The 25,735-nt window shown below is 38.7% G+C and overlaps 1 protein-coding gene across 3 annotated transcripts in view; it reads right to left on the reverse strand.

The window, feature by feature from the left end:
* The window catches only part of LOC129247005 (voltage-dependent L-type calcium channel subunit beta-2), a 110,852-nt gene that overhangs the window by 46,195 nt on the left and 38,922 nt on the right, over positions 1–25,735 (reverse strand). For all 3 annotated transcript variants that reach the window (XM_054885824.1, XM_054885823.1, XM_054885825.1), the window contains one exon: positions 18,269–18,768. In XM_054885824.1, the coding sequence (XP_054741799.1) occupies positions 18,269–18,768 (500 nt within the window). The remainder of the gene's footprint in view (positions 1–18,268; positions 18,769–25,735) is intronic.

Consider the following 25,735-nt stretch of genomic DNA (forward strand, 5'->3'; position numbering starts at 1 on the left):
TTTAACATTTCCATTAATAATTTACTTAATTTTTCTCTTTTTATTTTCCATTCCATTTAAAAATCACTACTTTTGAATAACTTTATATTTCGTTGGTTATTAAATTATATCTAAAACTATCATTGAAAAACAAGAATTTTTCATTCAATAGCGGCTATTAGTATCCTACTACAAAGGATGTATGGTGTACCAAACACTAAGAATTTAACGCTTTCCCGTGCTACGACTTAAAACGTTGACCACTAACAATATAGAGGACAACATGCAACCATCCCCACAATCCACAAAAGACAAGCCATCGCAACCATCAAGCGTGACACCTAACTTAATATTCGCCCAAGCAGCAGCCCAATCATCCAGGAAACAAAGCGCATGGTGGCTCAGCCGTAATTATACGACAAACCATCAATGCATCGAAATGGACGCCTACAAAGGGGACAACATTCAAGCTACGACGATTCAAATTGAAGATCAATCCGGATACTTGACAATATCCAGCACCTACTGCCCACCGAAGTACAACAACACGTCTACCCAATATCTTGACTACCTGAGAACTCTTGGTAGCCGGTTTGTTGCCGGAGGCGACTACCATGCAAAAAACACAGCATGGGGATCAAGGCTGACAAATAAAAAAGGAATTACTCGACGCGATTAAAATAAACAAAAGCGACCATATAAGCACTCGTGGGCCCACCTACTGGCCCACTGCCATGAAAAAGAAGCCAGACCTGATTGACTTCTATATCTATAAAAACGTAAACTGATACTACTTGACAATATGTAGAATCAAACTATGATCTATCATCCGACCACTCACCAATATTTCTGACATTTCTCACCGACTGCAATGCTTTCCGCGAAATACTACGACATGCTCTTAACCAGAATGTTCCACTTAAAACTGAAAAACAGATTGATAGTGCCGTTGCGCACATTGCGAACTCAATTATGGATGCTGTATCTAAGTCGACGACATTAATCAACACTAAAAATAAGAAATATGACATCCCTAACTCCATAAAAAACGAAATAAAATCGAAAAGAAGACTAAGGAAAGAGAAGCAAACAACAAGACATCCCGCAGATAAAGCGCAACCTAACAAAGGACATTAAAGAAATGCTTAAGGACTTGGAGTCCAAAAAAAATTTAGAACTTTTTGACCAACCTAGATCCAACAAAAGGCAGCAATTACTCACTCTGGCGGACAACATTGAAGATCAAGAAAACAACACCTCACCAACATGTTAGTTAAACGAAAACAACACATGGGCCAAAATGCCACTAGAAAAGGCTAGTGTGCTCGCCAGACACTTCAAAAAGACATTCACAAATCAAAAGGACACTCAAAATTATAATCTGCCTGCTACATCTGACACAGCCAACAAACCAATCAAGAGAGTAACTCCGGACAAAATTCGACGCAAAATCAAGGCCATAAAAACAAAAAATCTCCTGGATATGACAAAATCAGTAGACAAATATTAAAAGCGCTACATGACGATGGAATATATATATATAAGAAACATCTTTAACTCATCCATTAGACTAAAATATTTCCCCCTTCCATGGAAAGTTTCAGAAATAATAGCATTGCCGAAACCAAATAAAAACGCCAGTAAACCATCATCATATAGACCTATAAGCTTCTTACCAATTCTTTCAAAACGATTTGAAAACTTGATCCATGATCGTCTTGACCCCATCATACAAGCGAAGAACATAGTTTCCTCCCCCCAGTTTGGATTCCGACATAAGCATTCGACCATTCAACAAGTGCACCGAGTAACTAACAAAATCATTAATGAAATTGACAAGAAAAACTACTGTGTCGCAACTTATCTCGACGTAGCGAAGGCTTTTGACAGCGTATGGCTACTATATAAGTTAAAACAAATATCTCACTTGACCACTATCTATTACTGCGAAGTTACCTAAGCGACCGGTACTTCTATGTTAAGCATCAGGATGAATGCTCGGAGGTATTAAAAATGAATGCCGGAGTACTACTAGGCAGCGTACTGGGACCATTGTTGTATATAATTTACACATATGACATTCCCTATCCAAATGACGACAGCATGATTGCTACTTTCGCCGACGACACAGTATTAATTACGTTTGATAGGAATATAAATGTCGCTTCAAAGCTAAATTCCTGGGCATGATCATTGACGCAAAACTGACATGGAAGGACCACATAATCCAAAAAAGGAACGAAGTGAAAAACAGAATCAGACAACTGTATTGGCTACTCAACTGTCAGGGGACTCAAAACTGTCAGCATACAACAAACTACTAATATTTAAGACAATGATAATACCCATCTGGAGATACGGCATAGAACTATGGGGGACAGCATGCAAATAAAATATACAAATAATTCAACGACTTCAATCAAAAATTTTAAGGACTATTGTAAATTCACCCTGGTATATAACAAATGAAGACTTACACCGCGACCTAAAAATTGATCCCATAAAAGACGTAATCCACAAATACAGCACGAAACACAGACAAAAATTACTAACCCATTCGAACAAAGAGGTACAAGAAATATCGCACATGGAATGACGCAGAAATTAAGACTAAAGCGAACCACACCAACAGCATTAGCAGATACAAAAACTATTTATACAAACTAAAACTAAGTATATTACTGTTGCTAATACATTCAATGTAAGCTATGTAACTATTCATTGAAACATATGTTATTTAAATCTGATTTCAAGTAACAATTAATCTCTCACCTAAGCTATAAAAATTACTAAGGTTGCATGGACAGATGTAATAAAAAAACTGGGATGTAATAAAAACAAAAGAAAAAAAAGTATCATACTAGAAAGGGCAACCGTGCAAAAATGTAAAATTCTAAAAACTACGGTATAATATTTTTAAATTCCTTCAACCAAATCAAAATAAGTATTTTCATATGGAAAATCATTCTTATAAGTGCGTAAAAAGACAAAACCGCATCATAAGCGAATTTTTATATATGCATACAAACATACACACAGAAAGATGACATGCATAGATATAGGGTTATACAATAGGTGCGCTTCAACTTTTTTCCGATAGGGAGGGCGAACGACGCAATATTTTTTATTTTTCGCTTGTCATTTGTAAACTTCATTAGTATACATTTCATCATGGAACGCTACACACTTGAGCAACGATTGCAAATCGTGCAAATTTTTTATGAAAATAATCGTTCTGTTGCTGCTACTTTAAGAGCATTACGGCCATTTTACGGTCCATTTAACAAGCCGTCCCGTTTTGAGGTTATGTGAAGTCATTGGTCTACAGTAACAAGCCGGCGACGATTTGTGAGCTCAGAGGCAATATTGAACGCGAAATTGCTGGAATTTCGGCCGATTTATGCAAAAGAGTGGTCGAAAATTAGGTTCAACGATTGGACTTCGTAAAACGTGCACGCGGTGGTCATGCAAAAGAAATCGAATTTCATACTTAAATGTATATGTTCAAACTCGATAATAAAAAAAAATTAGTTAAAAAAGTCAAATCGGTGTTTTATTCAAAAAAGTTCAAAAGTTGAAGCGCTCTTACTGAAAAATCCATTATATAGAGAAATAGGCACTTATAGTGCCTTCTATACGAATTAGATTCGTGATATTCGTACATATTATATAATATACATACATGTTGTGCATGGAGAACAGATTTTAGAGGGCTGACCCACGAATGATAGATTTACAAGGTTTAGCCACAAAATTACGAAGGAACTTCGACTGTCACGTTACAGGAGATTCTGCACGATTATTTCACATGTATTCACACACTCGTCCAAACGCATAAATATGAACACACTCTTTTAATCAGTCGTAAACAACCCCCCTGTAACGTCAGGCCATCAGCTGATGCTGTCAAATTCACTGAGAGACTGATAACGGTCCGTTATTGGCCACACCTTCTCAATTCCTTTCACCATTCCGCCAACCGGCTCTCAGCGACTTTGATGAGTGTTGGTGATATACGAAACAAATCAGTACAGTTTCGAAAATGTTACTTCATGCCATCTGAACAACTGAACCGGCTAACGGTCTGATATTGGCCATATCTTTACAAATCTGTTCACCATATGTACGAATACGAGTGACAAAAGGGGGGCAGAATTCGGCTGCCAGGTAACCGGTGACGTGCTCAATTTCGCTCTTAACCATAGCTGAAAGCTAAACCTGGTAATCTATAATCCTTGTTGTATAAATCACTGCCCTTTAATATCGAATAATAACTTCCGTTAACTTTCTTAATGTTTATTTTTGCCATATTTCATTCGAAATGCATATTATTGCGTTGGCTAATTAAGGCTAATTTTTTGGATAAATTCTTGTTTGTTATAATTGGAAATATAATTTTTTTTTTAAATAGTTATTTGGCACAAAAATAGGAAGAGGGCCTCACTGTTCATTTGAGGAGAAAAACATTATTTGAGACCTTTATGAAAAAGGTATAAAAGGACGAAAAATTTCAGAAATAATGAGCTGCTCACGTAAAATGGTACACAATGCTATGAAATGTATTATTACAGACAAGACTATGCTTAAAATAAAGAAAGTTCGAAAGACGCCTACGCGAAAGACAATAATTCAGCAAGACAAGTCCATCGTTAAAAAAGTAAACGTGACCTTTTTAAGTCCTTTCGTGAGATAACACTGGAAATAAATTAGGAATATAGCATGAATATATTAAGCAGGCTTGTACGAAGATGCCTTAACTGTAATAAATTGTACAAAAAAAAAACCCCCGTTACTGTAGAAAAAAAGAGGTTGTCTGTAAAGTCGGTTTACTGACGATAGTTTAACGTGACAACGTCATAAGAAAATATTGATGGAATGGTTGCAATTTTCAAAATAAAATTTTAATTTTATTTGTTTGATAGATATTTTGTATGGATATAGAGGAGGAGGTAAATGGAATTGCAATGGAATAGGTCAAGTTACATTTACACAAACGTGAAAAATGACGAAACATTTATCAAGTTCATGAAAGATCTGTTCAATTTCGATTGTGTATCAGACGTTAATAAGTCAACAACACTAAGAGGCACCATCATCGATTTGCCTTTTTCAAGACACTTTAAACTCGAAACACTCCCTTTCATTTCCTACTTTTTCTATCATCGTCCTATTCTCAACAGAGAAATGCTTCATTACCATGCACACAGGAAGAAGGCATATGCAAATACAAATATGTGAATTTATATACAAATGCGCATATACATACATATATATGCTCACTCAAGTAGGACAGAGCCAGATGTCGAACGTTGCCGAACGCGGGGGCCGATTGTGCTCTTTGTCGTTCGTTCCGCGCTCTCGCTTGCAGTTTGTGTTAAGTAGGAGAGAGCAAGATGTCGAACTTTGCCGTTCGTTTGCTTTGTTTGCTTTGTCGTTCGTTCCGCGCTTTCGCTTGCAGTTCATTCAAGGTAACGGCAATGAGCAAGGTAACGACAAATGAGCAAGGCAACGACAAATGAGCAAGGTAACGACAAATGAGTAAGGTAACGACACATTTTTTCGTGCGTGCAGCCGGCTAAATCGAATTATAAGACGTTATCACGTCAAAATAGCAAGGCACGTTTGTCTTTCGTAAATGCCCATAGAAGTAAAGACGTAAAATTCTAGAAAAGAATACTGTTTTCGGACGAAACTAAAATTAATATAATTGGTCCCGATGGGAAGACTTTTGTTCATCGTGAGAAAAACCCAAGAGTTCAATCTCTGGTACACAAGGATGGTTAAGCACGGAGAGGGTAGCTTCAAAGTTTGGAGACAATTTTCTTGGAATGGGATTGGATTAATAGTGAGAAAAGTAATTGGCGGAATGGATAAGTTTGCTTATATTGATATTCTCCAAAAACGCGGTGGAGCCATAATCCTTCGAGTCCAGGCCACTAAACTGATTATTCATGCATGATAATGAAACAAAGCAGACAGCAAAAGTGGTGAAAAATTGGTTTTTTGGTGAACGATAGGAAGTGTTACAAACTTTACACAAGAAGTGAAGCTGATTGCGTTATATTTGGCTGGAAAATCACAACCAGCCATTGTTCGTGAGCTCAGTCACCTCAAAGTAAATAAAATGTTTGTGTATCGCACTATAAAACTTTACAATGATACTGGTAGTATTGCAAAACGCTATGGAGGTGGACAAAAAAAACAGCAACAACGCCAGAAATGGTTCGGAAAGTGAAGGCTCGACTTGAACGAAATCCACGTCGAAGTGGAAGAAAAATTGCCAAAGAACTGAAAATATCGCAAGACAGCATTTGGCGCATATTGAAATATGAGCTCAATGTCAAGGCTTACAAGTTCCAAAAAGCACACGATCTTTCACCCCAGCAAAAAAAAGTTCAGTGTGAAAGAGCAAAGGAGTTGTTGCGCTTGCACGAATGTGGCGAATTTCCTAACATTGTGTTTTCTGATGAAAATAATTTCCCAATTGAGCAGTTCATAAACACTGAAAACGATCGTGTTTACTTGACCGAATCCTCATACGAGAATCTGAGCCTACGTATGACCACTCGAAGCAATTTCCCATCACAAGTAATAGTTTGGGCCACAGTGACCGCTGATGGACGCTCACCAATCGTTTTTATCGAGCCTGGTGTCAAAGTGAATGCGACTTATTATCGGGAAATGTTTTAAAAGCTGCTTTAGAGCCGTGGACACGCAAACATTTCGGTCGTAGACCATGGACGTTCCAACAGAACTGGGCACCGTTTCATAAAGCTCGTGTGAACCAAAAATGGTTAAAAAATCATGTTCCACACTTCATTTCGTCCACACAATGGCTTTCGAATTCGCCAGACGCAAATCCGATGGACTGTTCCATCTGGTTCATTTTGGACAGCAAGGTGAGGACTAAAAAATATGCCAGTATGGATGCGCTGTAAAAGGTGATTATACGAGAATGGGCTAAAATACTTCAAGATCACATTCGTGCAGCATGCAACTCATTTTTTGACCCTTTGAAGGCAATAGTCAAGGCAAAAGGTGGTCATATCGAGCTAAAGTGAATATACATATTTTAAAATTGTAATAATTTTTGAACAATTTTGTCTTTGAAATCAATAAAAACTAATTTCACACAAAAAAGTTATGGTGGTTTGAATAGGTAACTCTTCACATCGTTCATCCTGTAGATCTTTGTCACTTTGGCCTTCATTCTAAAGTTGAATCATTGAGTAAGTAATAACATAGAATCAATCGAACAAAAATGATTGTGTATGTGGTGTTTCAGTACTGGCACTCAAATATGTTGTTTGTCTCATTTTTGCACAGTAAGAAGTATGAAAAGAAGAGGATAGATAAATAACCGTATCGAGCTATTGAGACGAGCACCGATGACTTTGGTCATATACAGAGTAAAAAGAAAGAGTAAACGACGCACAGTGCTACGACTCCATATAAAAAGTGGGCAAAAATAGGAAAATGGATGGCTTTTGCTAAAAGTGTGTTTCTTAATGGACGCTAAAACAGAAATTCAAATTTATTTTTTCATAGCTGTTATATTTTCGAGTCTAAGGTGAAGATACAAAATTTCGCTTGTTAATAATGGAGGGAACCAGCCTTACTGGGTACATAGCCGCAGAATATTGACCGTCTGAAAGTCCAGATATGAATCCATTGGGCTACAGGTTGTGGTCAGACTTGGAGAACATGGTCTGTCGAAGACCTCCCAGAAATTTGGAGAGTCTCAATCAATCTTTGGTTCGAGCAATATCAATGGAAACCGTGCGTGCTGCACTAGCTGAATGGCCTAATGGTTAAAAAAACTTCTATAAAAGTAAATGGTGACCATTTCGAATGAAAATTAAAATTGTTTTTTAATATTTACATGATTAAATAAAATTAACTTCAATAACAAAAAGGATTAGATATAATTTCATATCTATAACAGACTTAACTTGTAACAGAACTTATGGCAACACTAAGTACATATGTATGTGCGACAACAAAATTTTTGAATTTTGCCCACTCAGAACGCACCGTGCCATGCAGCGAAGCAATAACCGAAAACATAACCTTTTTATAGGTTAACGGCGTCTTTTGTTTTGCATCTTGGTGTATGCATCTGCGCGCACTAACACACATCAACTCAAAGAATCACCATTTGCTACAACTGTCCCGCACTTAAAAGATAGCATATACTCGTATACATACACATATACAGAGCTGCGGGCACTCGCCTTGAAAAAAGTTCACGGTTCACCAAATATTTTTTCTTCGTCCAAGCTTTGTCCGGCTCAGGTGCGTGACGGAAGATGTGGTAAGCGCTTGCGTTTATGAATGAAATAATTTTCGTATTAAAGAATAATTTAGAATGCTTGGCGGCAAAACGGTCATCGCTCATGCTGTTGCTTCTGCGCCTATAAAGCTATTTTGTTTCGGTAAATGCAATATTTGGAATATCGACTGAGGTACGGCAAATTTTATTGAATAAATAACAAATAAAGGCATTTATTTTTATTAACATTTATAGATAAATACAAAAATGTATGCAAATGTATGGGAAATCAAAATATTATCGAGGATCAAATATGCTAATATACATTTCCGTATTTAATATTTATATTCCATATTTATATATATATATCTACGTATATATAAGACGATTCGTTTCGATTTCTTTTTGCGTATACGAGCAAAGACATCGTAAGATTTGCCCTTCGTCTTCTTTTTACTAGACCGACCTCTTCTGTATGCCCGTTTACTAAAAATTGAGTGATTGTGACTCTGATCTTATTACTTACGAAATGGTTGAATGTATGTGCACTAGTAGTAAAAAAATCTAACTCTTTCTGCAGAGTAAATCTAATTTTAAAGCACTATATGTTTTTGTGCGCTTTTTATCATTTGAAGAATCGTAAAGGAGTATACTTTATGGGAATGGAAGCCCTGGCATCACACGAGTGGCCTTCCCAGATGGTTAGGTTCCAATACTCGTGTGATGCTTCAAAGGCTGAAATCCGCGAACCAAACTGGCTAGGGAGGAGTCCCGAACTAAAACCATCATAAGGCAATTGACAACGAAATGATGATTACTACAGGTGAAACCCACACAAGTGGCAATTCACCTGCTTCGGCGGAATCTGGACCTTGTTCTCTGTTGCGATGATAATGCCCCGCATACAATCTGGGACAGCAGCAAATGCAATGGACGAGGCTCTCAGCTGTTCGAGTTTATCGCTTCCTGTTGCCTAAACATTGGGACACACCAAGGGCAGACAGTCTGCGTTTGTAACTGCTAAAAGCCGGTAATTGATCTCAAGCCTATCAAATTCAAAACTTGGGTGGTCAGTTAAGAACTGGAGAGTCCTTGCCGAAGATTCGTGCTCAAACCACAGGTATATTGAGTTTCAGTGTGGCGAGGAGGCTCAAATGCCATTGCTCTCTGGAAACCCCAAAAAACAGAATGGCAGAAGTTTAGGGGGCATTGCGGGACCTTAACGTGACGCCGCCAAGACTTCGGAAAGAACAGGGCATTGAAGCGGCTGTTGAGAAGCTCAACACTTCCTTAACTGAATGTTTAGAGTCAGCCCGTCCAGTCCGACCTCTCCTTGACCGGATTCATTTTCCTTGGTGGAATCGAGAGCTCCAAGTGAAGAGGCGTGAGTTGACCCTGACCGTCAAGACTAATCTTGCTGAGGACTGGGAGCGATAACGTCATGTTCAGAAAAAATACAAAAAGCTAATTCGGGAGTCGAAAAGGGCTTCTTTTAGGCAATTCTGCGACGGTATTGAATTTCTAAGTGACACGAAAAAGGGATCCAGCCGCAAAGCTGGGGTCACCTAGGAAATCTTATGGCTCTTTCATGGAGAAGCAAAGTGAGACATTCAGCTTGCTGATGGACTCTCACTTTCCAGGTAATCACATACGCATTGGCCGGCAACAGCCCTTAACGAAAGAGGCTGTTGTCAGAGCTGCTATATCTTCTCGGCGTGACTACAAGTTGCCCGGGCAAGATGGCATATATTCAGAGTCCGTGATTGTGGTACTGGATTGTGGCGTACACTGCTTGCCTGGTACTGGCCTATATATCAAGCTCTTGGGGAATGGTGAGGATCGCCTTCATCCCTAAGGTTGGAGAAAATGACTACAGCAGCCCCAAAAGCTTTAGACCCATCGGTATGACTTCTTTCATGCTGAAAAGTCTCGAACGACTTGCGCATGCGTCAGAAGTCGCTGAAAGTTCACCCCCTTTCTCTATTTCAGCATACCTATCAAAGTGGGAAATCCTGCGAGTCGACACTGCAAAACTTTGTTACTAGAGAGAGCTGGCCATCGAGAGGAGGTACTATGCTATGGGTATCTTTTTGAATATATGTAGAGATCTTTTGATAAGTCACTTTTAACAGTATGTGCAGTTCTGCTAGTACGCATGGTGTAGACCGGCTGCTAGGAATTGGATTCGTTCGATTCTAGCCCAAAGAATCGGCACACTGCGAGCAGAGAAAGATCTGCTGGTGTCATCCGGAATTAATAGAGGCTGTCCCCGACGTGGTATGCTGTCTTCATTGCTCTGGGGCATGGTGATCGATCCTCTACTCACCACCTTAAATGAAGCTGGAGTCTAAGTACAAGCATATGCGGACGACGTTGCCTGCTTGTTAACAGGCCCTTCGCTTAAGAGAATCTGTAGAAAAGTGCAGAAAACTCTGGATATGATTGACACTTGGTGTTGTGCGTATGGGCTATCGGCAAGATTGGTATTGTTCTCTTTACCAGAAGGAGGAAGCTTGACGTACTCTTGGGATAATCCTCGATAGAAAGCTCCTCTGGAAATCACACGTTGAAACAAAGGCATCCAATGCACTGACTGCTTTCTGCAAAGGTGTCTTTGGGAAAACGTGGGGTTTTTCTCCTAGTAAGATCCTATGGATTTACATAACTATGATAAGACCTATGCACCTAGACTCTCTCTCGTGGGAGTCCTGAGGATCTTATTGAGACTACAACGCACTGTGGCCATCTGTTGCCAGAAGGTTTCCCGACTAGTTCAGGCTCAGCTGTGGTCACACTCTGAAAGTGAGCCCGGCAAACACTGTTTCCGCATTTCCATGGATTGCTCCTGGACCGAGCACGGTTCCGGCTCTGGTGTCTATGTAGAATCCAGCGGGACAAAACGACACTTTGATCTTGGAATGTACGTATCTGTGTTCAAGTAGAAGTTTAATATACGTTATCTCCTTTTTAAGCCCTTTTTGGGAGAATATAAATAAGTTTTAAAATTATGCCAAAGACATTCCAAATAATAATCATAACCTGTCGTATATATCAAAAGAAAAATAAGTTAGGATAATGCTAAACAATCTAATTTTATCATAAAACTCCTATGTTAAAATGATTTTGGGCAATAAATGAAATGAAATGAAGTCTGTGTTCAAGCGGAGGTGTCAGCTATTTAAGAAGCAATGAACTTTGTTGTGGAAAACAGCGGGAGAGGCAGATCTGTATGTGTCTGCAGTGGCAGCAAAGCTGTACTCATGGCCTTAGGCAGCCCTCAAACCACTTCAAGGTTAGTTGAATTCTGTAAATCAAGGCTGAACTATATCGGTAGACATAATATCCTGAAGCTAACATGGGTCCCGGGACACGTGGGTATCGCGGATAACGAGACTTCTGACTTTTTAGCCAGGATGGGCTCTGAGGCCAATTGTTTTGTCCAGGAGCCCGTTCTGTCACTTCCTTCTGCAGCAGCCATCAAAGTCACTGTTAGCAAACGGATTACTGCAACCCACAATCGAGCTTGGCAGGCCGAGAGAGAATGCATATGGAAAAAACTGATGTTGTCTGTCATGTCAGGCCGACTATCGCTGATCCTCCTGTCTTTAAGCAGAGAAGACTATAGGCAGCTGGTTAGACTCATGACGGGCACACATGGAAAAGGTCGGCACCTCAAACAGTGCACTCTGCCCATGTAGAGAGAAGGATGAGACGGAAGCGACCCTTTTGGCTTCCTGACACTTGAAAATTAAAAAGGCAACCCGAGGACAGTACAATGGACTTAATGTTGTCAGAGTGCTGTACTTGCTAGTTTATCCCGACAAAAAAAAATAAAAATAAAAAATACTATACGTAAAAGAATATATTAATTTAATATTTCTCTACTAACAATTTTCTTATTTCTCTACAAAAAGATTTGGCTTCCAAATTTTCCTTAGTATCGAAATGTTGCTGTTATTGGTTTTTTTGTTCCTCTAATACAGGGTAGGCCATTTAAAGCGGGCCCATTTGTTTCTGAAAAAAAACATTGAAAAAAACATTTTTTTTTGTGTTGATATGAAAAATCATTTATTTTGATTCAAGGAGATTTGTTCCAGCTAGTTTTTGAAAATGATATCCTTCAAATGTTTGCCTCTGGCCTTGATGGCCAAATGTGTCCTTTTTTCGGCGTTTTCCATCGTTTTGGCCAATATTTCGGCCGGTATGGCGGCGATTTCGCGTCGGATATTGTTTTTAAGTTGAGTTAGAGTCCTTGGCTTGTTGATGTATACCTTGGATTTCAGATAACCCCACAAATAAAAGTCCGGTGGCGTCAAATCTGGTGATCTCGGTGGCCACGGAAAATCACCATTTTTCGAAATCAACCTTCCAGGGTTTAATTTTTGTGCCATTTGAATTTTGTACGGAAACATTTTCAAATCGATGCGAATTATGCGCCTGAGTGTTGTCCTGGCGATGCCTAATTCCTGAGAACGACGATAACTCGATGTTCGCGGAGCCTCCTCAACACTGGCTCGTACAGCCTCGATATTTTCAGCAGAACGTCGTGTACGTTGTCTGGATGCGTGGCTGGTATTGCTGAGACTACCGTGGTTAATAAATTTTGCGTATAAACGCTGTAAAGTGCTTTTGGATGGCGCACTTTTAACTTTATTTTTTTTTTAAACGCACGTTGAGTTTTCACAATTGAGAAGTTATTTTGGATGTAAAGCTGAATTATTTCAGCGCGTTCTTTTGGAGTGTACTGCTCCATGGTAAAAATTGTCTTGGACTGACGCTTCCAACGCGCTATGTCATTAGTCGATCTGACGTTCCTGTCAAAAGTTATAGGGTTGCCAGATGGGCCCGCTTTAAATGGCCTACCCTGTATAACGTTTCTACCGCAACTTACTTTTGCGCTTACTTTCGCTTGCTTGTTTAAGCGCAAACACACTTGTCAAACCCATCAAACTAATTTCAAACCGATCTTTTACACCATGTTTGTGCTGGGTTTGCATGCATTTTAATATTAAGTGCCGATCGTTCCTCTTACTTTTATTTCCGGCCACCGAACGGTCTCATCTAAGTAGGTGTCCAAAGAACCAGATCAAATTTAATTTCGCAAAAACAAATAGCCTCCGACAGGGGCACGGGAAAAAATGTCGCCGCTGAATACGGCAAACATTTAAAATCCACTTCTTCGGAAAGCATTCTGACGCAACCGAGAGCGCCTGCAACTCTACAAACCGTTACTCTGCTTCTGCATGCACGAAAGCTAAACACCTTGAGCAAGCCGTTGCGTTGCGAAAACAGACGGTCTAAACCTCAAACTAGGCGGAAGGGGTGCAGCAGATCCGTCTTCGACTTTAAACAAGATTGAACAACAGGTGAAAGGCAGGCTCCGAGGCGTACACGCGTTGACTTTGCCGGAGTTTCAGGGACTTATGACCTATTGACCTGAAACTTTTTAAAGCGACACTTCCTTCATAAAGCCACAGTGCGAAAGATGCGCCGCTCAAATTTGGTAGAGTAGTAATGCCCCGAGCTGACCTTCTCCTCCCAATACCTTAGCCTCAGGAAGCAGCTCGAGTGCACTTAAGAGCCATCTCCCAGAGGTTGTATCCGACATCGCATCGGGAGCGAGAGCGACACGTGCTAAGTCCCCGCTTACGTTGATTTGGTTTAGAGCCGCTGGGCTACTGTATCGGAGGATCAGTTTCCGGAGTCAGAAAACGAAGAAGTAGATTTTGGTACGGCTACAACTGAGGGCAAGATCCCAGGGGCAATGGAAATTAATTTCCCTAAGTGCACCTAAGTGTACGGCTGCCTAGCTACTGCAGTCTCTTTCAAGCTGAGTTAATTGCTATAGGATCAGGAACTCGTCCGTTGTAGCACAACTGATTTCTACTCATACAACAGTTAAACTGCCAAAAAATCTTTACAGTGCAAACATACCTCACTCTACGAATGAACACAGAACTAGGCCCCCTCATCAATTATGACTAGTCTTCCATTAATTCCCTCTAATGACTTTTGTCATAGGTGCAGGAACACGGCTTCGCTGTCTACACTGTTACTTCTTTGGATGTCTGGCAGACTTAAATCCACAGCCATCCACAGTTTTTCGTCGTATATTAGAGAGACGAAAGAAATTAGAGGAGGAATTTGGGCCTACATTAGTGGCATCACTTGGGGTCTAAACACCTTGACATTCTAAAGGGCCCCTCTACCTCATATGAATTGTGTCATCTTTGATAGCTTTTATCGATAACGGGTTTGTTGATCGGAACAGGACTGCGCGACATCTGGAACCAAAGGCTTGATATGCCGCAAACACTGCGACGGTCAACAATTTCTTGTAGTAATTTAGTTTCCCATGGCGGGATAAGACTGCGTAAAAAGTTATTTCTAGTGTATTATTTGAGAGAATAAAGCACACCGTCAAGAAACTGATTAGGCCTTATCAGTGCGACTTGTCTGGTAAGTCCACCATAGACTAGATCTTCGCAATACGCAAATCCTGGAGAAGACCCATGAAAAACAACTCGACACACACAGTCTCTCGCCAATTTTAAAGTTCCCTTTGTTAGCAAACATAGAAATCACCTTTATGCCGCTATGTCTGAGTTTGATATCCCCGCAAAATTAATACAGCTGTGTAAAATACCGTTGTGCTATCGCAATCTCCGTCAGAATTGGAAGTAACCTTTCCGGGCCGTTCTGTACCAAACGAGATTTCAGATGAGGTGATTTATCCTGTGACTTTTTCAGCCTCTTACTGGAAAAATCATCCGCGCTGCCAAACTAAACCGTACTGATACTATGTTCCACAATGGTACTGTTCTACTAGCATATGCCAATGACATTGACATTTTCGGCGAAACCAACTACGCTGTATGCTCAGCATACTCCAGTTTAAAGAGAGAGGCAAGCAATGTGGGTCTTGCGGTGAACGAGGGCAAAACAAGATATCTACTGTCAACACCCAAGGAGTATTCCCAGGACTTTGTTTACCTTGGGACCAGCATCAACAACAAAAAGACGTCAACCTGGAGAACGAACGGAGAAAAACTCTTATCAACAGTTATTACTTTGGTCTCAGTAGACAATTGGGAAGCTGATCTCCCTCTCGAAAGACCAAACTTATACTCATCATTCCCGTCCTGCTATATGGCACAGAAGCATGGGCGATGTCAACAGCAGATGAGAAAGTTTTGGAAGCCTTCGCGTTGGTGAGAAGTAATGTGTACAGTGGAACAGCGAGCTGTATGAGCTATATAGGGACATGGGCATAGTTAAGCGTGTAAAAATACGCTGGCTTGGCCATGTCACCCGTATGTACGACAAAGCAAATCTACGATACGGGGCCCCAAAAAAGGAAGACGAGAAAGAGAAAGACCAAATATCTGTTGGAAGGATCAAGTGCTACAGGACCATCAATACTTGTGATTTCTAACTAGTTCCAGCGAGCGCAGAATAGAAACAGGTGGCGCGCTATTTTGGATTCGGCCGAAACCGACATACGGTTGTAGTGCTACATAAGAAGAAGAAGAACTTCCTCAAAAATTCCCTCACTATGAAAGAAGGTCAAGTGGCAGGGAAATGCCCACATGTTACTCCAAAAGACTTCGGCCTATTTCTCTGTCATCGTTTCTACTAAAAACTCTAGAAATAGTGCTAGAAACATATACGAGTATAAGAGATAAAATAAAACGATCTCAGCTAGCCACTTCACAGCATGCATATTGTACAGGTAACTCTACAGAGGCAGCCTTGAATACGGTAAAGACTGAAATTGAGAGTTCAATCGTTAATAATGAATATATTGATATTGAAGGTGCTTTCAACAATGTTCTTCCCTTGGCAATAGCGAGTGCTTTAACGGATTTTCGTATTCAAAATTAGGAACCTCGGAGAGCGGAGGCACCCTCAAGGTGGCGTACTGTCTCGACTCCTCTGGGTTGTGGCAATGAATACATTTATAAGAGCCTTGCGCAGTTGCTTATGCGCATGATGTTGCTTTAACTCTAAGAGGAAATTAAGTGAGGTAGACCAATGGTGGACGTCAGTGCAATAGACGTAAACGCGACCACGACTGAACTGATATTATTTAAAAGGAAACATCATTTTCAGGATCTAAAGCCCCCGACATTGAATGAAATCACCTTGTCGTTCAGCGAAAATGCTCGCTACCTAGACTTGATATTAGATAGAAATCTAAATTAGAATTTGGATGTAGAACACAGAAGGAGGGAAATTTCTACAACACTTAACTTTACAGAAAACAATAGGGTCAACTTGGGGTTTATCTCCGAAAATAATGCACTGGTTGTACTCAAAAGTGGTAAGACCGATTGTTCTATATGGAATAAGAGTATGGTTGCCGGGACTTGATAAAAATTACACAAGGGCAGGAAAATTTCGGGCCTAACACATAGATCGCACTAGTTTTATTGTATTCGCCTCTTTTTCAGTTAGTACTAACCTTAAAAAGACAGTTGTTAAAATTGCATAATATTCTATTCATTAGTTCGTGAGTTATTGTACTAAAAGTAACGCTACTTTTGTTATTTTGGATCAGAAAGAATTTCGTATTTTACATTGCTTCGTGATGAGGAAAACACCATTCCAGCAAAGCAATGGCTTGAAAAGTGTTATGGGGACTCCGCTCCATCAGAAACAACAATAAAGCGATGGTTTGCTGACTTCAAACGTGGTTGTAGAAACACCCATGATGCACAACGCAGTTTACGTCCAAATAAGGCGGTAACACCAAAAAACATCATAAAACCCCACAAAATCGTTTTCAATGATCGAAAAGTGAAGTTACGTGAGTTAGCTGACATCGTAAAAATATCAAAAGATTGTGTTGGCTTTATATTTCATAAGCGTTTGACTATGAGAAAGCTCTGTTCAAAGTGGGTGCCGCGTTTGCTGACTGTTGACCAAAAACTAGAACGTGTCAATCAAAACAATAGCAAAACTATAGGGGTTTGAACTTCAAACTGCTCACAAATCCACTGTATTCGCCAGATTTGGCTCACAGAGACTACGGGCTGGTCGCTGTCTGCCAAAGAAAACCTGGAGAAGGTCGATGTTGCGCGAGCTAGCAGATGCCGACATCACATGGGACATCCCAAAAACAAAAGCCCAGAACCGCGCACGATGACAGAAACTTGTCGAAGACCGAGCGGAGTGAACAAGGAAAAAAAAAATTATTTACTCCGATAGCCAAGCGGCGATTAAATCTCTTGCTTAATTGTCACTAATTCCATAATTTCTTGCAAATGCCGGGCTTCTTAATGAGATGACGGAATATTTCTACATCTATTTGATATGGGTGCCAGGGCATAGTGACATACCACAGAATTGTAAGGCAGACAAATTAGCGAGAGAGGGCACTACCCCTTGCCTCTCACTTGGTATGAAAAATGTAGGTATACACTTCTCAACCTACAAACTGCATGATACAAATAGCATTATCACATCAGCCAATACGTGTTGGGGTGATAGCAAGATTAGCCGCTATCGAGTATAGTTAATCCTCAAAGAACTGATATAACTCACTATTTTCAATGCTGCTCTCTTTTCTATCCCTAACAGGAAACTTTTGTTGCTTCAACTTTGTGAATTCTCTTTCTATGTTCCCGTCGTATTCACACAACTCTCAATTGTTAGTTTTTAGTTTACAGTCAACAACAATATTGAGAGGATGGAAAAAACAAATGGTGTTGACAGAGCACCAACATCGTAAATAACGAGTTGAAGCAACAAAAGTTATACTGTATAAACGCAGGCGTACTAATACTGATTAAATGGTTCCAAACAAATTTCCTACAAACATACGTAGGACAGATGACCTTTATGAGAATGTTGTTCAAGACAAAATACAGGTCTCGATTTTCTAAAGATAGAGTGAGTTTTCTAAAAACAATAATTTTATGAGATACGAGAAAATCAGTGAACCTGGTGCCAAAAATCAAGATATTGTTGCGAATAAAAAATATTGTTAATGTAAAATTATACGTCTTTACATACCTTGCTACTGCTTATTTTTAAATATACTATAGTAGGCGCCAATGAGGTCTTAGCAAGTTGTGATGGATGGTTGATGGTGTCGCAGTCCAATACAACTAATTGTAGGGTTCTCGCCAGTTCAAATATACGTTCAATTTCTTCCTGGACTTTAGTGAGGCAGTCTGATCGACTGCTCGAACGCTCCATTATTGCGCGCTTTGTGGGGTTGTTCATAATAGACCTCTTTGCTAAAGAAATATCAGCCATAACCCGTGTAATTATAATTCTTCCTTCAAACCGGTGTTTTAAAAAATCAAATAGAGCCTTCTGCATCATATCCGTTACTTCATATCCTTTAAGGCTAGGCCCAACTAAAACTACAGGGCGCATCGATGGCACAACATCGTAGGGAGAAGAAGTCTCTTGCTTCTTGAAGAAAGGCTTTCGTTTATCTTTGTTTAACGAATTTGGAACAGGTGTTTTTCCTTGACGACTTGCCCCTAACGAATCGGACTCGTCACCTGTAAGTATTAGAAAAAATAAAATAATTTAAGCTCCTTACTTAGCAATTTCTAGAATACTCTACGACGACGGAATTTTTTTAATAGCAATAATTACTTTTTCATGAATATTATTTTTCAAGAAAATTATTTTTAAAAACAAAAGATGCACCGGGTACCTGGATAAACATAATACAACAACAAAATGAAAAACAGTTTTATTATCCTAAGATTTTTCCGGCAGGTTGTAGAAAATAACGAGACATTTTATGCCCCCTTAGAGTTTACAGTTCTTATTTTAGGTGAAACTAGCTGCTCATGCCGGCATCCTGTTTGACTGTTAATTTATATATTATATCTTAAACTGTTTTCCATCCTTCACGTCTATGTAAATTCTCATGGTGTTGACAGTCATTTCATCGAAAAAGGATTAACCCAAACGAATCTTTCCTTAAATTTACAATAATTTAAATAAAACAATTTCAGTGTGATTTTGAATTTATTGTTTTAAAACCATTTATTGATGTTTCTTAAACTTTTCAATACTTGTTAACTACTGCCGTCGCACAGGTGCACAGAAATGTCAAAATGATAGAAAACGTTTTTGTTTTTCGGCGATCGCTCCACGGTAGACAATGCCAAGCCTCCGAGTGTATTTCTGCCATGCAAAAGCTTCCCAAAAAAAGAAACCATACGTCGTTTGGAGGCGGCATAAAACTATAAGTCCCTCCGTTTGTGGAAAACATCAAGATTCTCATCTCAAATATTTATGAGGAGCAGCCCAGCCAATCACACAAAAGTTTAAATTGTAACTACAATTCGATTGGAATCAATCAATGGTGTTCTCGAAATCAAAACATGCTCATATTTATCGTTTCCTACTACTAATCACCTTTATCAACTTCTTAAAAGCGAGTTGTGCTCCATTGCACAGTTTTGACTAGTTCAGGTTACCTAACATGATTATCACCGAGCCTTCCTTGCGGTATAAATTGCGTGGTGGCATTCCTTGTAATCCAATGAATTTAGGAATTCAGTTGGATAGTTGACAACTTCATCTGGATCAATAACCCATTCAATCAATACGGATGCAATTGGCCAGAGATTTGGCTTTGAATTGTTGTATTCAAATTATCTACGTTCTTACTCATCGCTACCACTATTTACATGGTGGCGTAGTCTTTCCATATGAGACTTAGCGTTTATGTTGATCGAAGTAGCAACTGATTCGATGGTCGTGTTCGATATCGGTCTTGCGGACGTACCAAGGTGCATCGTAGTACCTTATTTTGGAATCTTTGTATAGATTTTATATTGGTTGAGCTTGAACAGCCCCATAGCTGGATCCCATAGGTCCAAATTGGTTTAAGCACCTGCTTATATACAATAATTTTCTTGTATAGGACTGATTGTTTGCCCATAAGCCAGTACATATTTCTATATCTGATTTCTAACTGTTCTTTTTTCTTTTTAACGTGAGCATTTCATCTAAGCTTGGTATCGAATGTAATACCTAAGTATTTGGCGATGTATAGTGGCAGATATTGGATTTTCTTCTGTGTGAAGTCTAAATGAACCGATTTTCATTTCATTAGTTTTATGCGCCATTTAATAGTCCACTCTGAGATTTTATTTAAATAAATTTGAAGGTTTTTGATTGAGTCAATATGGGTTTCTCCTACTGACAAGATGGCTGTGTCGTCAGCAAAAGCTGCTGTGGAGCAATTTGTGTCATTAGGCAAATCAAATGTGAAAAGAATATAGAGAATGGGCCCCAGCACGCTGCCCTGTGGGACGCCAGTTTTAATTTCTTTAAGTTCGGAATATGTGTCTTCGTATTTTATTCGGAAGAAACGATCAGATAGGTACGATTTTAGAATATTAAAATATTGTGTTGGTAGAAGCGCATTTATTTTGTTGAGGAGCCCACCGTGGCAAACTTTGTCAAACGCCTTAGATAAAAGAAAAATAGAAAGACAGCAGAGCACAGCTTTTTTCCTCAAAGGCGTTTTCAATGATACGAGTAGTTCTGTGCACTTGATCAATGGTAGAGTGTTTTGTGCGAAAACCAAATTGATGTACTGGTATTATATTTCTTTGCTTAATAATTATGTTGAGACGTTTGGATAAAAGCTTTCTATCAGTTTTGATATGATTGGTAGGAGCGAGATAGGCCGATAAGATGTGACATCATGCGTGGGCTTCCCTGGTTTATTAATCATAATTATTTCAGCAGTTTTCCATTATATAGAGATGTGGTGCAGTTTGAATGTGGAGTTCATTATTTCAGTAATCTTGGATATTGTGCATTGAGGAAGTTGTTTTAGAATTTCAGCAGTAATAAGGTCATATCCAGGCGCCTTTTTTGATTTTAGCTTATTTATTTCACCAAGCAATTCGGAATCCGTAACAAGGGGAATTTCGGCATTAGTTTCATAGTTAAGTGGTTGAATTCCGGCTGCGCTCGATGTGTCATATGGCTTAAAGATGCCTTCGAGGTACTCAGCACAAACATTAGCTTTTTCTTTATTGCTTTTGGCCCAAGAACTGTCTTCTTTTTTAATTGGTGGGTACTGTGTTACTGACTGTGAAAAGTGTTTTGTGCATTTCCAGAACGAGTAATCATTGCTGGGTTTGATAAGCCCTTTAGATAAGTACTCAGAGATCTATTTTTAAAATCTTTTATCTTCTTGGAAATTCCTTTCGTAATTTTATTTAGTAGTTTTTTGTCGGATGGAGATCTTGTTTGCTGCCATCGTCTACGTACCTTACGTTTTTCTGCGACCATATCTTTAATATCTATGGTATATTTATGACCTTATGTAACAAACTTTTTTTCCGAAGTGCTACTCCAGGCTGCCTGTTGTATGAGTTTAGACAATTTTAATATTTCATTATCTAAATCGAAAGTGTTGGTAATTTCTGCATTGTGATTTCCGCGGTTAAGACATCCCTAAAATATTCCCAATCGGTATATTTATTTGTTAGCGTGAATGGCAATTTCTTGATAAGCGCATTTTCGTATAATGTTAATAAAATTGGAGAATTATCCGAGTTCATGTCCAACCCGCTTTCTATGCTGATATAATTAGGTATATTTTTTTGGCAATGAAAAAATCTATTAGGTCGGGCATTTTTTGTGGATCCGTTGGCCAGTATGTTGGAGTTCCCGTAGAAAATGTGATACATCCAGTCTGTTGAAGAGCTTTGCACAATTCTTTAACTTTTGTAGTGATTAATCTCGAGCCCCAGTGTGTGCGTTTCGCGTTGAAGTCACCGCCCATTAAGAATCGGTTATCGTGACTATTAATTAGTTCTATGTATTGGTCGCATTTGATCTGATGTTTTGGGGGATATAGATTGGAGTGACTGACAAATTCTTATCACCCTTCACTGTTATGGTTATTGCTTGAAATACAGGTATAGAAATGCTGCCTTCATCGTAATGTTTTATATTGCTTCTTATAATAATAGCAGGGCCTCCTCGTGCGGCGTTGTTTGGGTGAATTGAATGATATGTATTGTAGTTTTTGAATTTAATGTATGACTGCTTGGTGAAGTGCATCTCAGATATTAGACAGATGTCGATTTTTTCAGTTTCTAAAGTCATTTCCAGCTCGCTTTGATATTTAAATAAGCCGTTTGCATTCCATAGTATTATTTTTAAAAATTTAGTCGTTTTTATTCAGCTAGGTGTAGTGTTTTTTCGAGTTTCTGCAATCTCTTTTCTAGTGCAGTCATATGCTCGTTTTGTGCCGTTATTTTTTCCAATATTTGTTGTAGGATGTTAGCGTTTTCCGAGTGATTGTTTTTTTTTTACTACCTGTGAGAATGTGGGTCTTTAAGTAATGTAGTATTGTTTTGCAAAATTGGTTTACGGATAAGATTATTTGGGCAGCTTTCTATAAGCATTTTATTTATATTTTTGCCTTCTGTATTATTTACATTATTTATTTTTGAGCCAGCTCATTCGTCACGTATCTTTTGCAGTTCTTCGGCAACAACGCATACCCTGTAGCTCGCCGGATGAGCCTCGCCACAGCTGCAGCATTTTGGTTGTTGTTGTTCAGGCTTTGTGCATTCAATCGTTTTATGCTTTCCTTCGCATTTGACACACCTTGGTTGTTTGCCACAGAAGTTTTGCGTGTGTCCATACGCCTGGCATTATTTGCATTGCGGTATGAGTTTTGATTGCCTCACAGCTTCAATAGTGTTAACAGAGTGTAAAATTGTTTTTATTTCATATATTTTCTTGATGTTTTCACTGGAATCAAACGTAAGGAGAAACATATCTAAAGGTTCTTTAGTTTTCCATTTCAATTTATTACATATATAATAATACGATTTTCCTTTCACCTCCGAATTTATTAAATAATATTAAATTTTTTTTGTACAAACATCATACTATTTGATGTCCGCACGTTCGTTGAAGTGCTTCCAATACTCGATTTCCCAAATGATTATTTTAAACTCTGCGCTATTTTCGTCATTGCTATTTTTCTTGGAAAAATCAGATCATCTGCCGTTTGCAAATTCAGTGATAGTTTGATGAGCGGTTGAAGCAATTTTAGAGAATGCGACAGCTAGTGTTAGTGTAGTTAAGGTTTTGCTCAAATCGAAGCTAAGAGTATAGAGGAAGAAGACCGAAGCCTGTTGTGACCGGTTTCATCAATTTATCGTACGCGACTTATTCAAAACTGGAACATTTGTTGTAAAAATTACTTCAAAGCATCTCGATCGTATTGCTGTTTTGGTTCAAATTCTCAATCGTGCATGTACATTCACTAGTCGATTCGGGATTGGCATTCCTAATTCGTGAAACATCTTGCGGACATCATCAAGCATAAAACCTCTGTCAAAATCCGGACTTCGTTAAGGATCTTTACAATTACTTTTGTTTTGACTTTTGCATTGTAATACATTCTGTGAAAAAAATATCGGGAATTGCTCATTTAAAAAGCGCGCGTTACACATGTGTCTAAATTTTTTTTGCTGGAATGTTGGTACAACTCTCCTCTATAGTGTCGCAGAGACGCTCCAACTCTGTCAATTAGCTTGTTTTTGGCATTTAATTATATCAAAATCGCAGGTGTGCTTTGCGACTTTCACTATAGATAAAAATATCAATATTTTCAACGGGATTTCGTGTGCCGAATCGTTGAAAATGTTGCAGAAGGCCTATGGCGAGTGTTCTTTATCAATAACACGGGTCTACGAGTGTTATAAGGTTTTGCAGAGGACCGATATTCGCGGAAGAGTTGCCCCGATCTGTTCGCCCATCAACGTCTTCAACGGATAAAAACGTCGAAAAATGCTATTTTTTAATATAATGTTTATTTCATCATAAAGAGGCAAATGAGCATCTCGACCACGCTTACAGGACAATATCCTTTTCATGAAATTTTCCATAGCCGAATTGCAAAGTAGCTGCCCTATGCCCTCGATAGCCTCACGAATTCCATCTTTGAGGTGTTGAACCGACTCTGTGCTGTTGGCGTAGACCTTCTCTTTCACGTGGCCCAAAGAAAAAAGTCACAATGTGTTAAATCACAAGATCTCGGTGGCCACTTGTGATCACCTCTTCGAGAGATAAGACGGTCCGGAAAGTTTTCCCGTAAAGGATCAATGGTTTCGTTGCTTGTGCGGCACGTAGCGCCGCCTTGTTGAAAATATAGCGCAATCCAATTCAAAATAACACCTGTTATTGGAAAACCCTTTCGCGCTTATTTACGCGCGACCGACCGAACGCGCAATAGCGATTATTCTTGACTAAACCATTTAACTGTGCGGACATGAGTTTTCATTATTGTTCAATAGTTAATCATTTTTTGAAAATTAGTCCTTTGAAAGTCCTTTTTAAAATGTATATGATAAAAACTATGGTTCGACGCGCATATGAAATCTTTCCTGGACAACTTTTACTGTCGCATGCTGTGAGGAAAGGTAAAGTAAGAATTTAACTAACAAATACGAATTTAGAGTCGTGCTTCAAGCTCAAATAGGCATGTCAACGCTTCCATTGATGTGATAATCAATAACTGCATTGGATTAACTATTTTATTGTTCGAACATATGCTTTGTACTTCAAATATTTGCATGTTTTTATATAATCAAATATTATTTCTTATTTAAAGCCGTTTTAAATCAAAAGTCAAATGTGCCATGCAAAACAAATACGTAAAGCGAAAATCTTTAATGGTTCTTTAAAAACTGTCAAATTTGGTAAAATGTAGCTTTTGACTCTTCGGTGTCAAAAGGTTGCGGATACTTGGTATGGCATAGAAAAATCAGTTTATCACTACTATTCCCAAAAATATTTGAGCGTTTAGGAATGTAAGATTATTACTCGATCAAACGTCTCCAACTGATATATCGTATCTAGTTAACGAATTAAGGTCAGATAAAGGCTTGGCTAAGTCCATGGAAAATAATAGTAAAAACAAACAAATCTGCACATGTCTTATTTACATTAAGATGACTGTTCCCTTTGCGGATTAATGACAATGCAATTCATAAATATAATAGTGTTGAACGACTAACATGGAAATGTCATATTCAAGCCAAAACAGTTAAAAACCAAAACTAAAAAAACTTATTGTTTACTCGGACCAAAATCACCACTATACCTTGAAACTAAACTGTTCTTCTTATTTACATAATAAATATGCATATTGTATTATTATTGCATATGCATATTGTATTAGAATATATTGCAAATAAATGAATTAAATAACAAAAAAAAATTATATTTTCTATAGTTTATATCTGGAACTAGTATTTTTTTTATAATATGATCTAATAAATAATAGCCAACATGTAATATTACAGGGTCCAGCACTAGAAATGTAACCAGTTAAAAAGGCTATAAATTCAGCTTGAAAAATTACCTTTATTCAATTCAAAGTAAAAATGTGTGAAAATAATACAAAATTAAAAATCAAATTACTTTTGCTCGATATGACCACCTTTTGCCTTGATGATGGCCTTG

The sequence above is a fragment of the Anastrepha obliqua genome, chromosome 5, assembly GCF_027943255.1.
Source record: "Anastrepha obliqua isolate idAnaObli1 chromosome 5, idAnaObli1_1.0, whole genome shotgun sequence".
Classification (NCBI taxonomy): Eukaryota; Metazoa; Arthropoda; class Insecta; order Diptera; family Tephritidae; genus Anastrepha; species Anastrepha obliqua.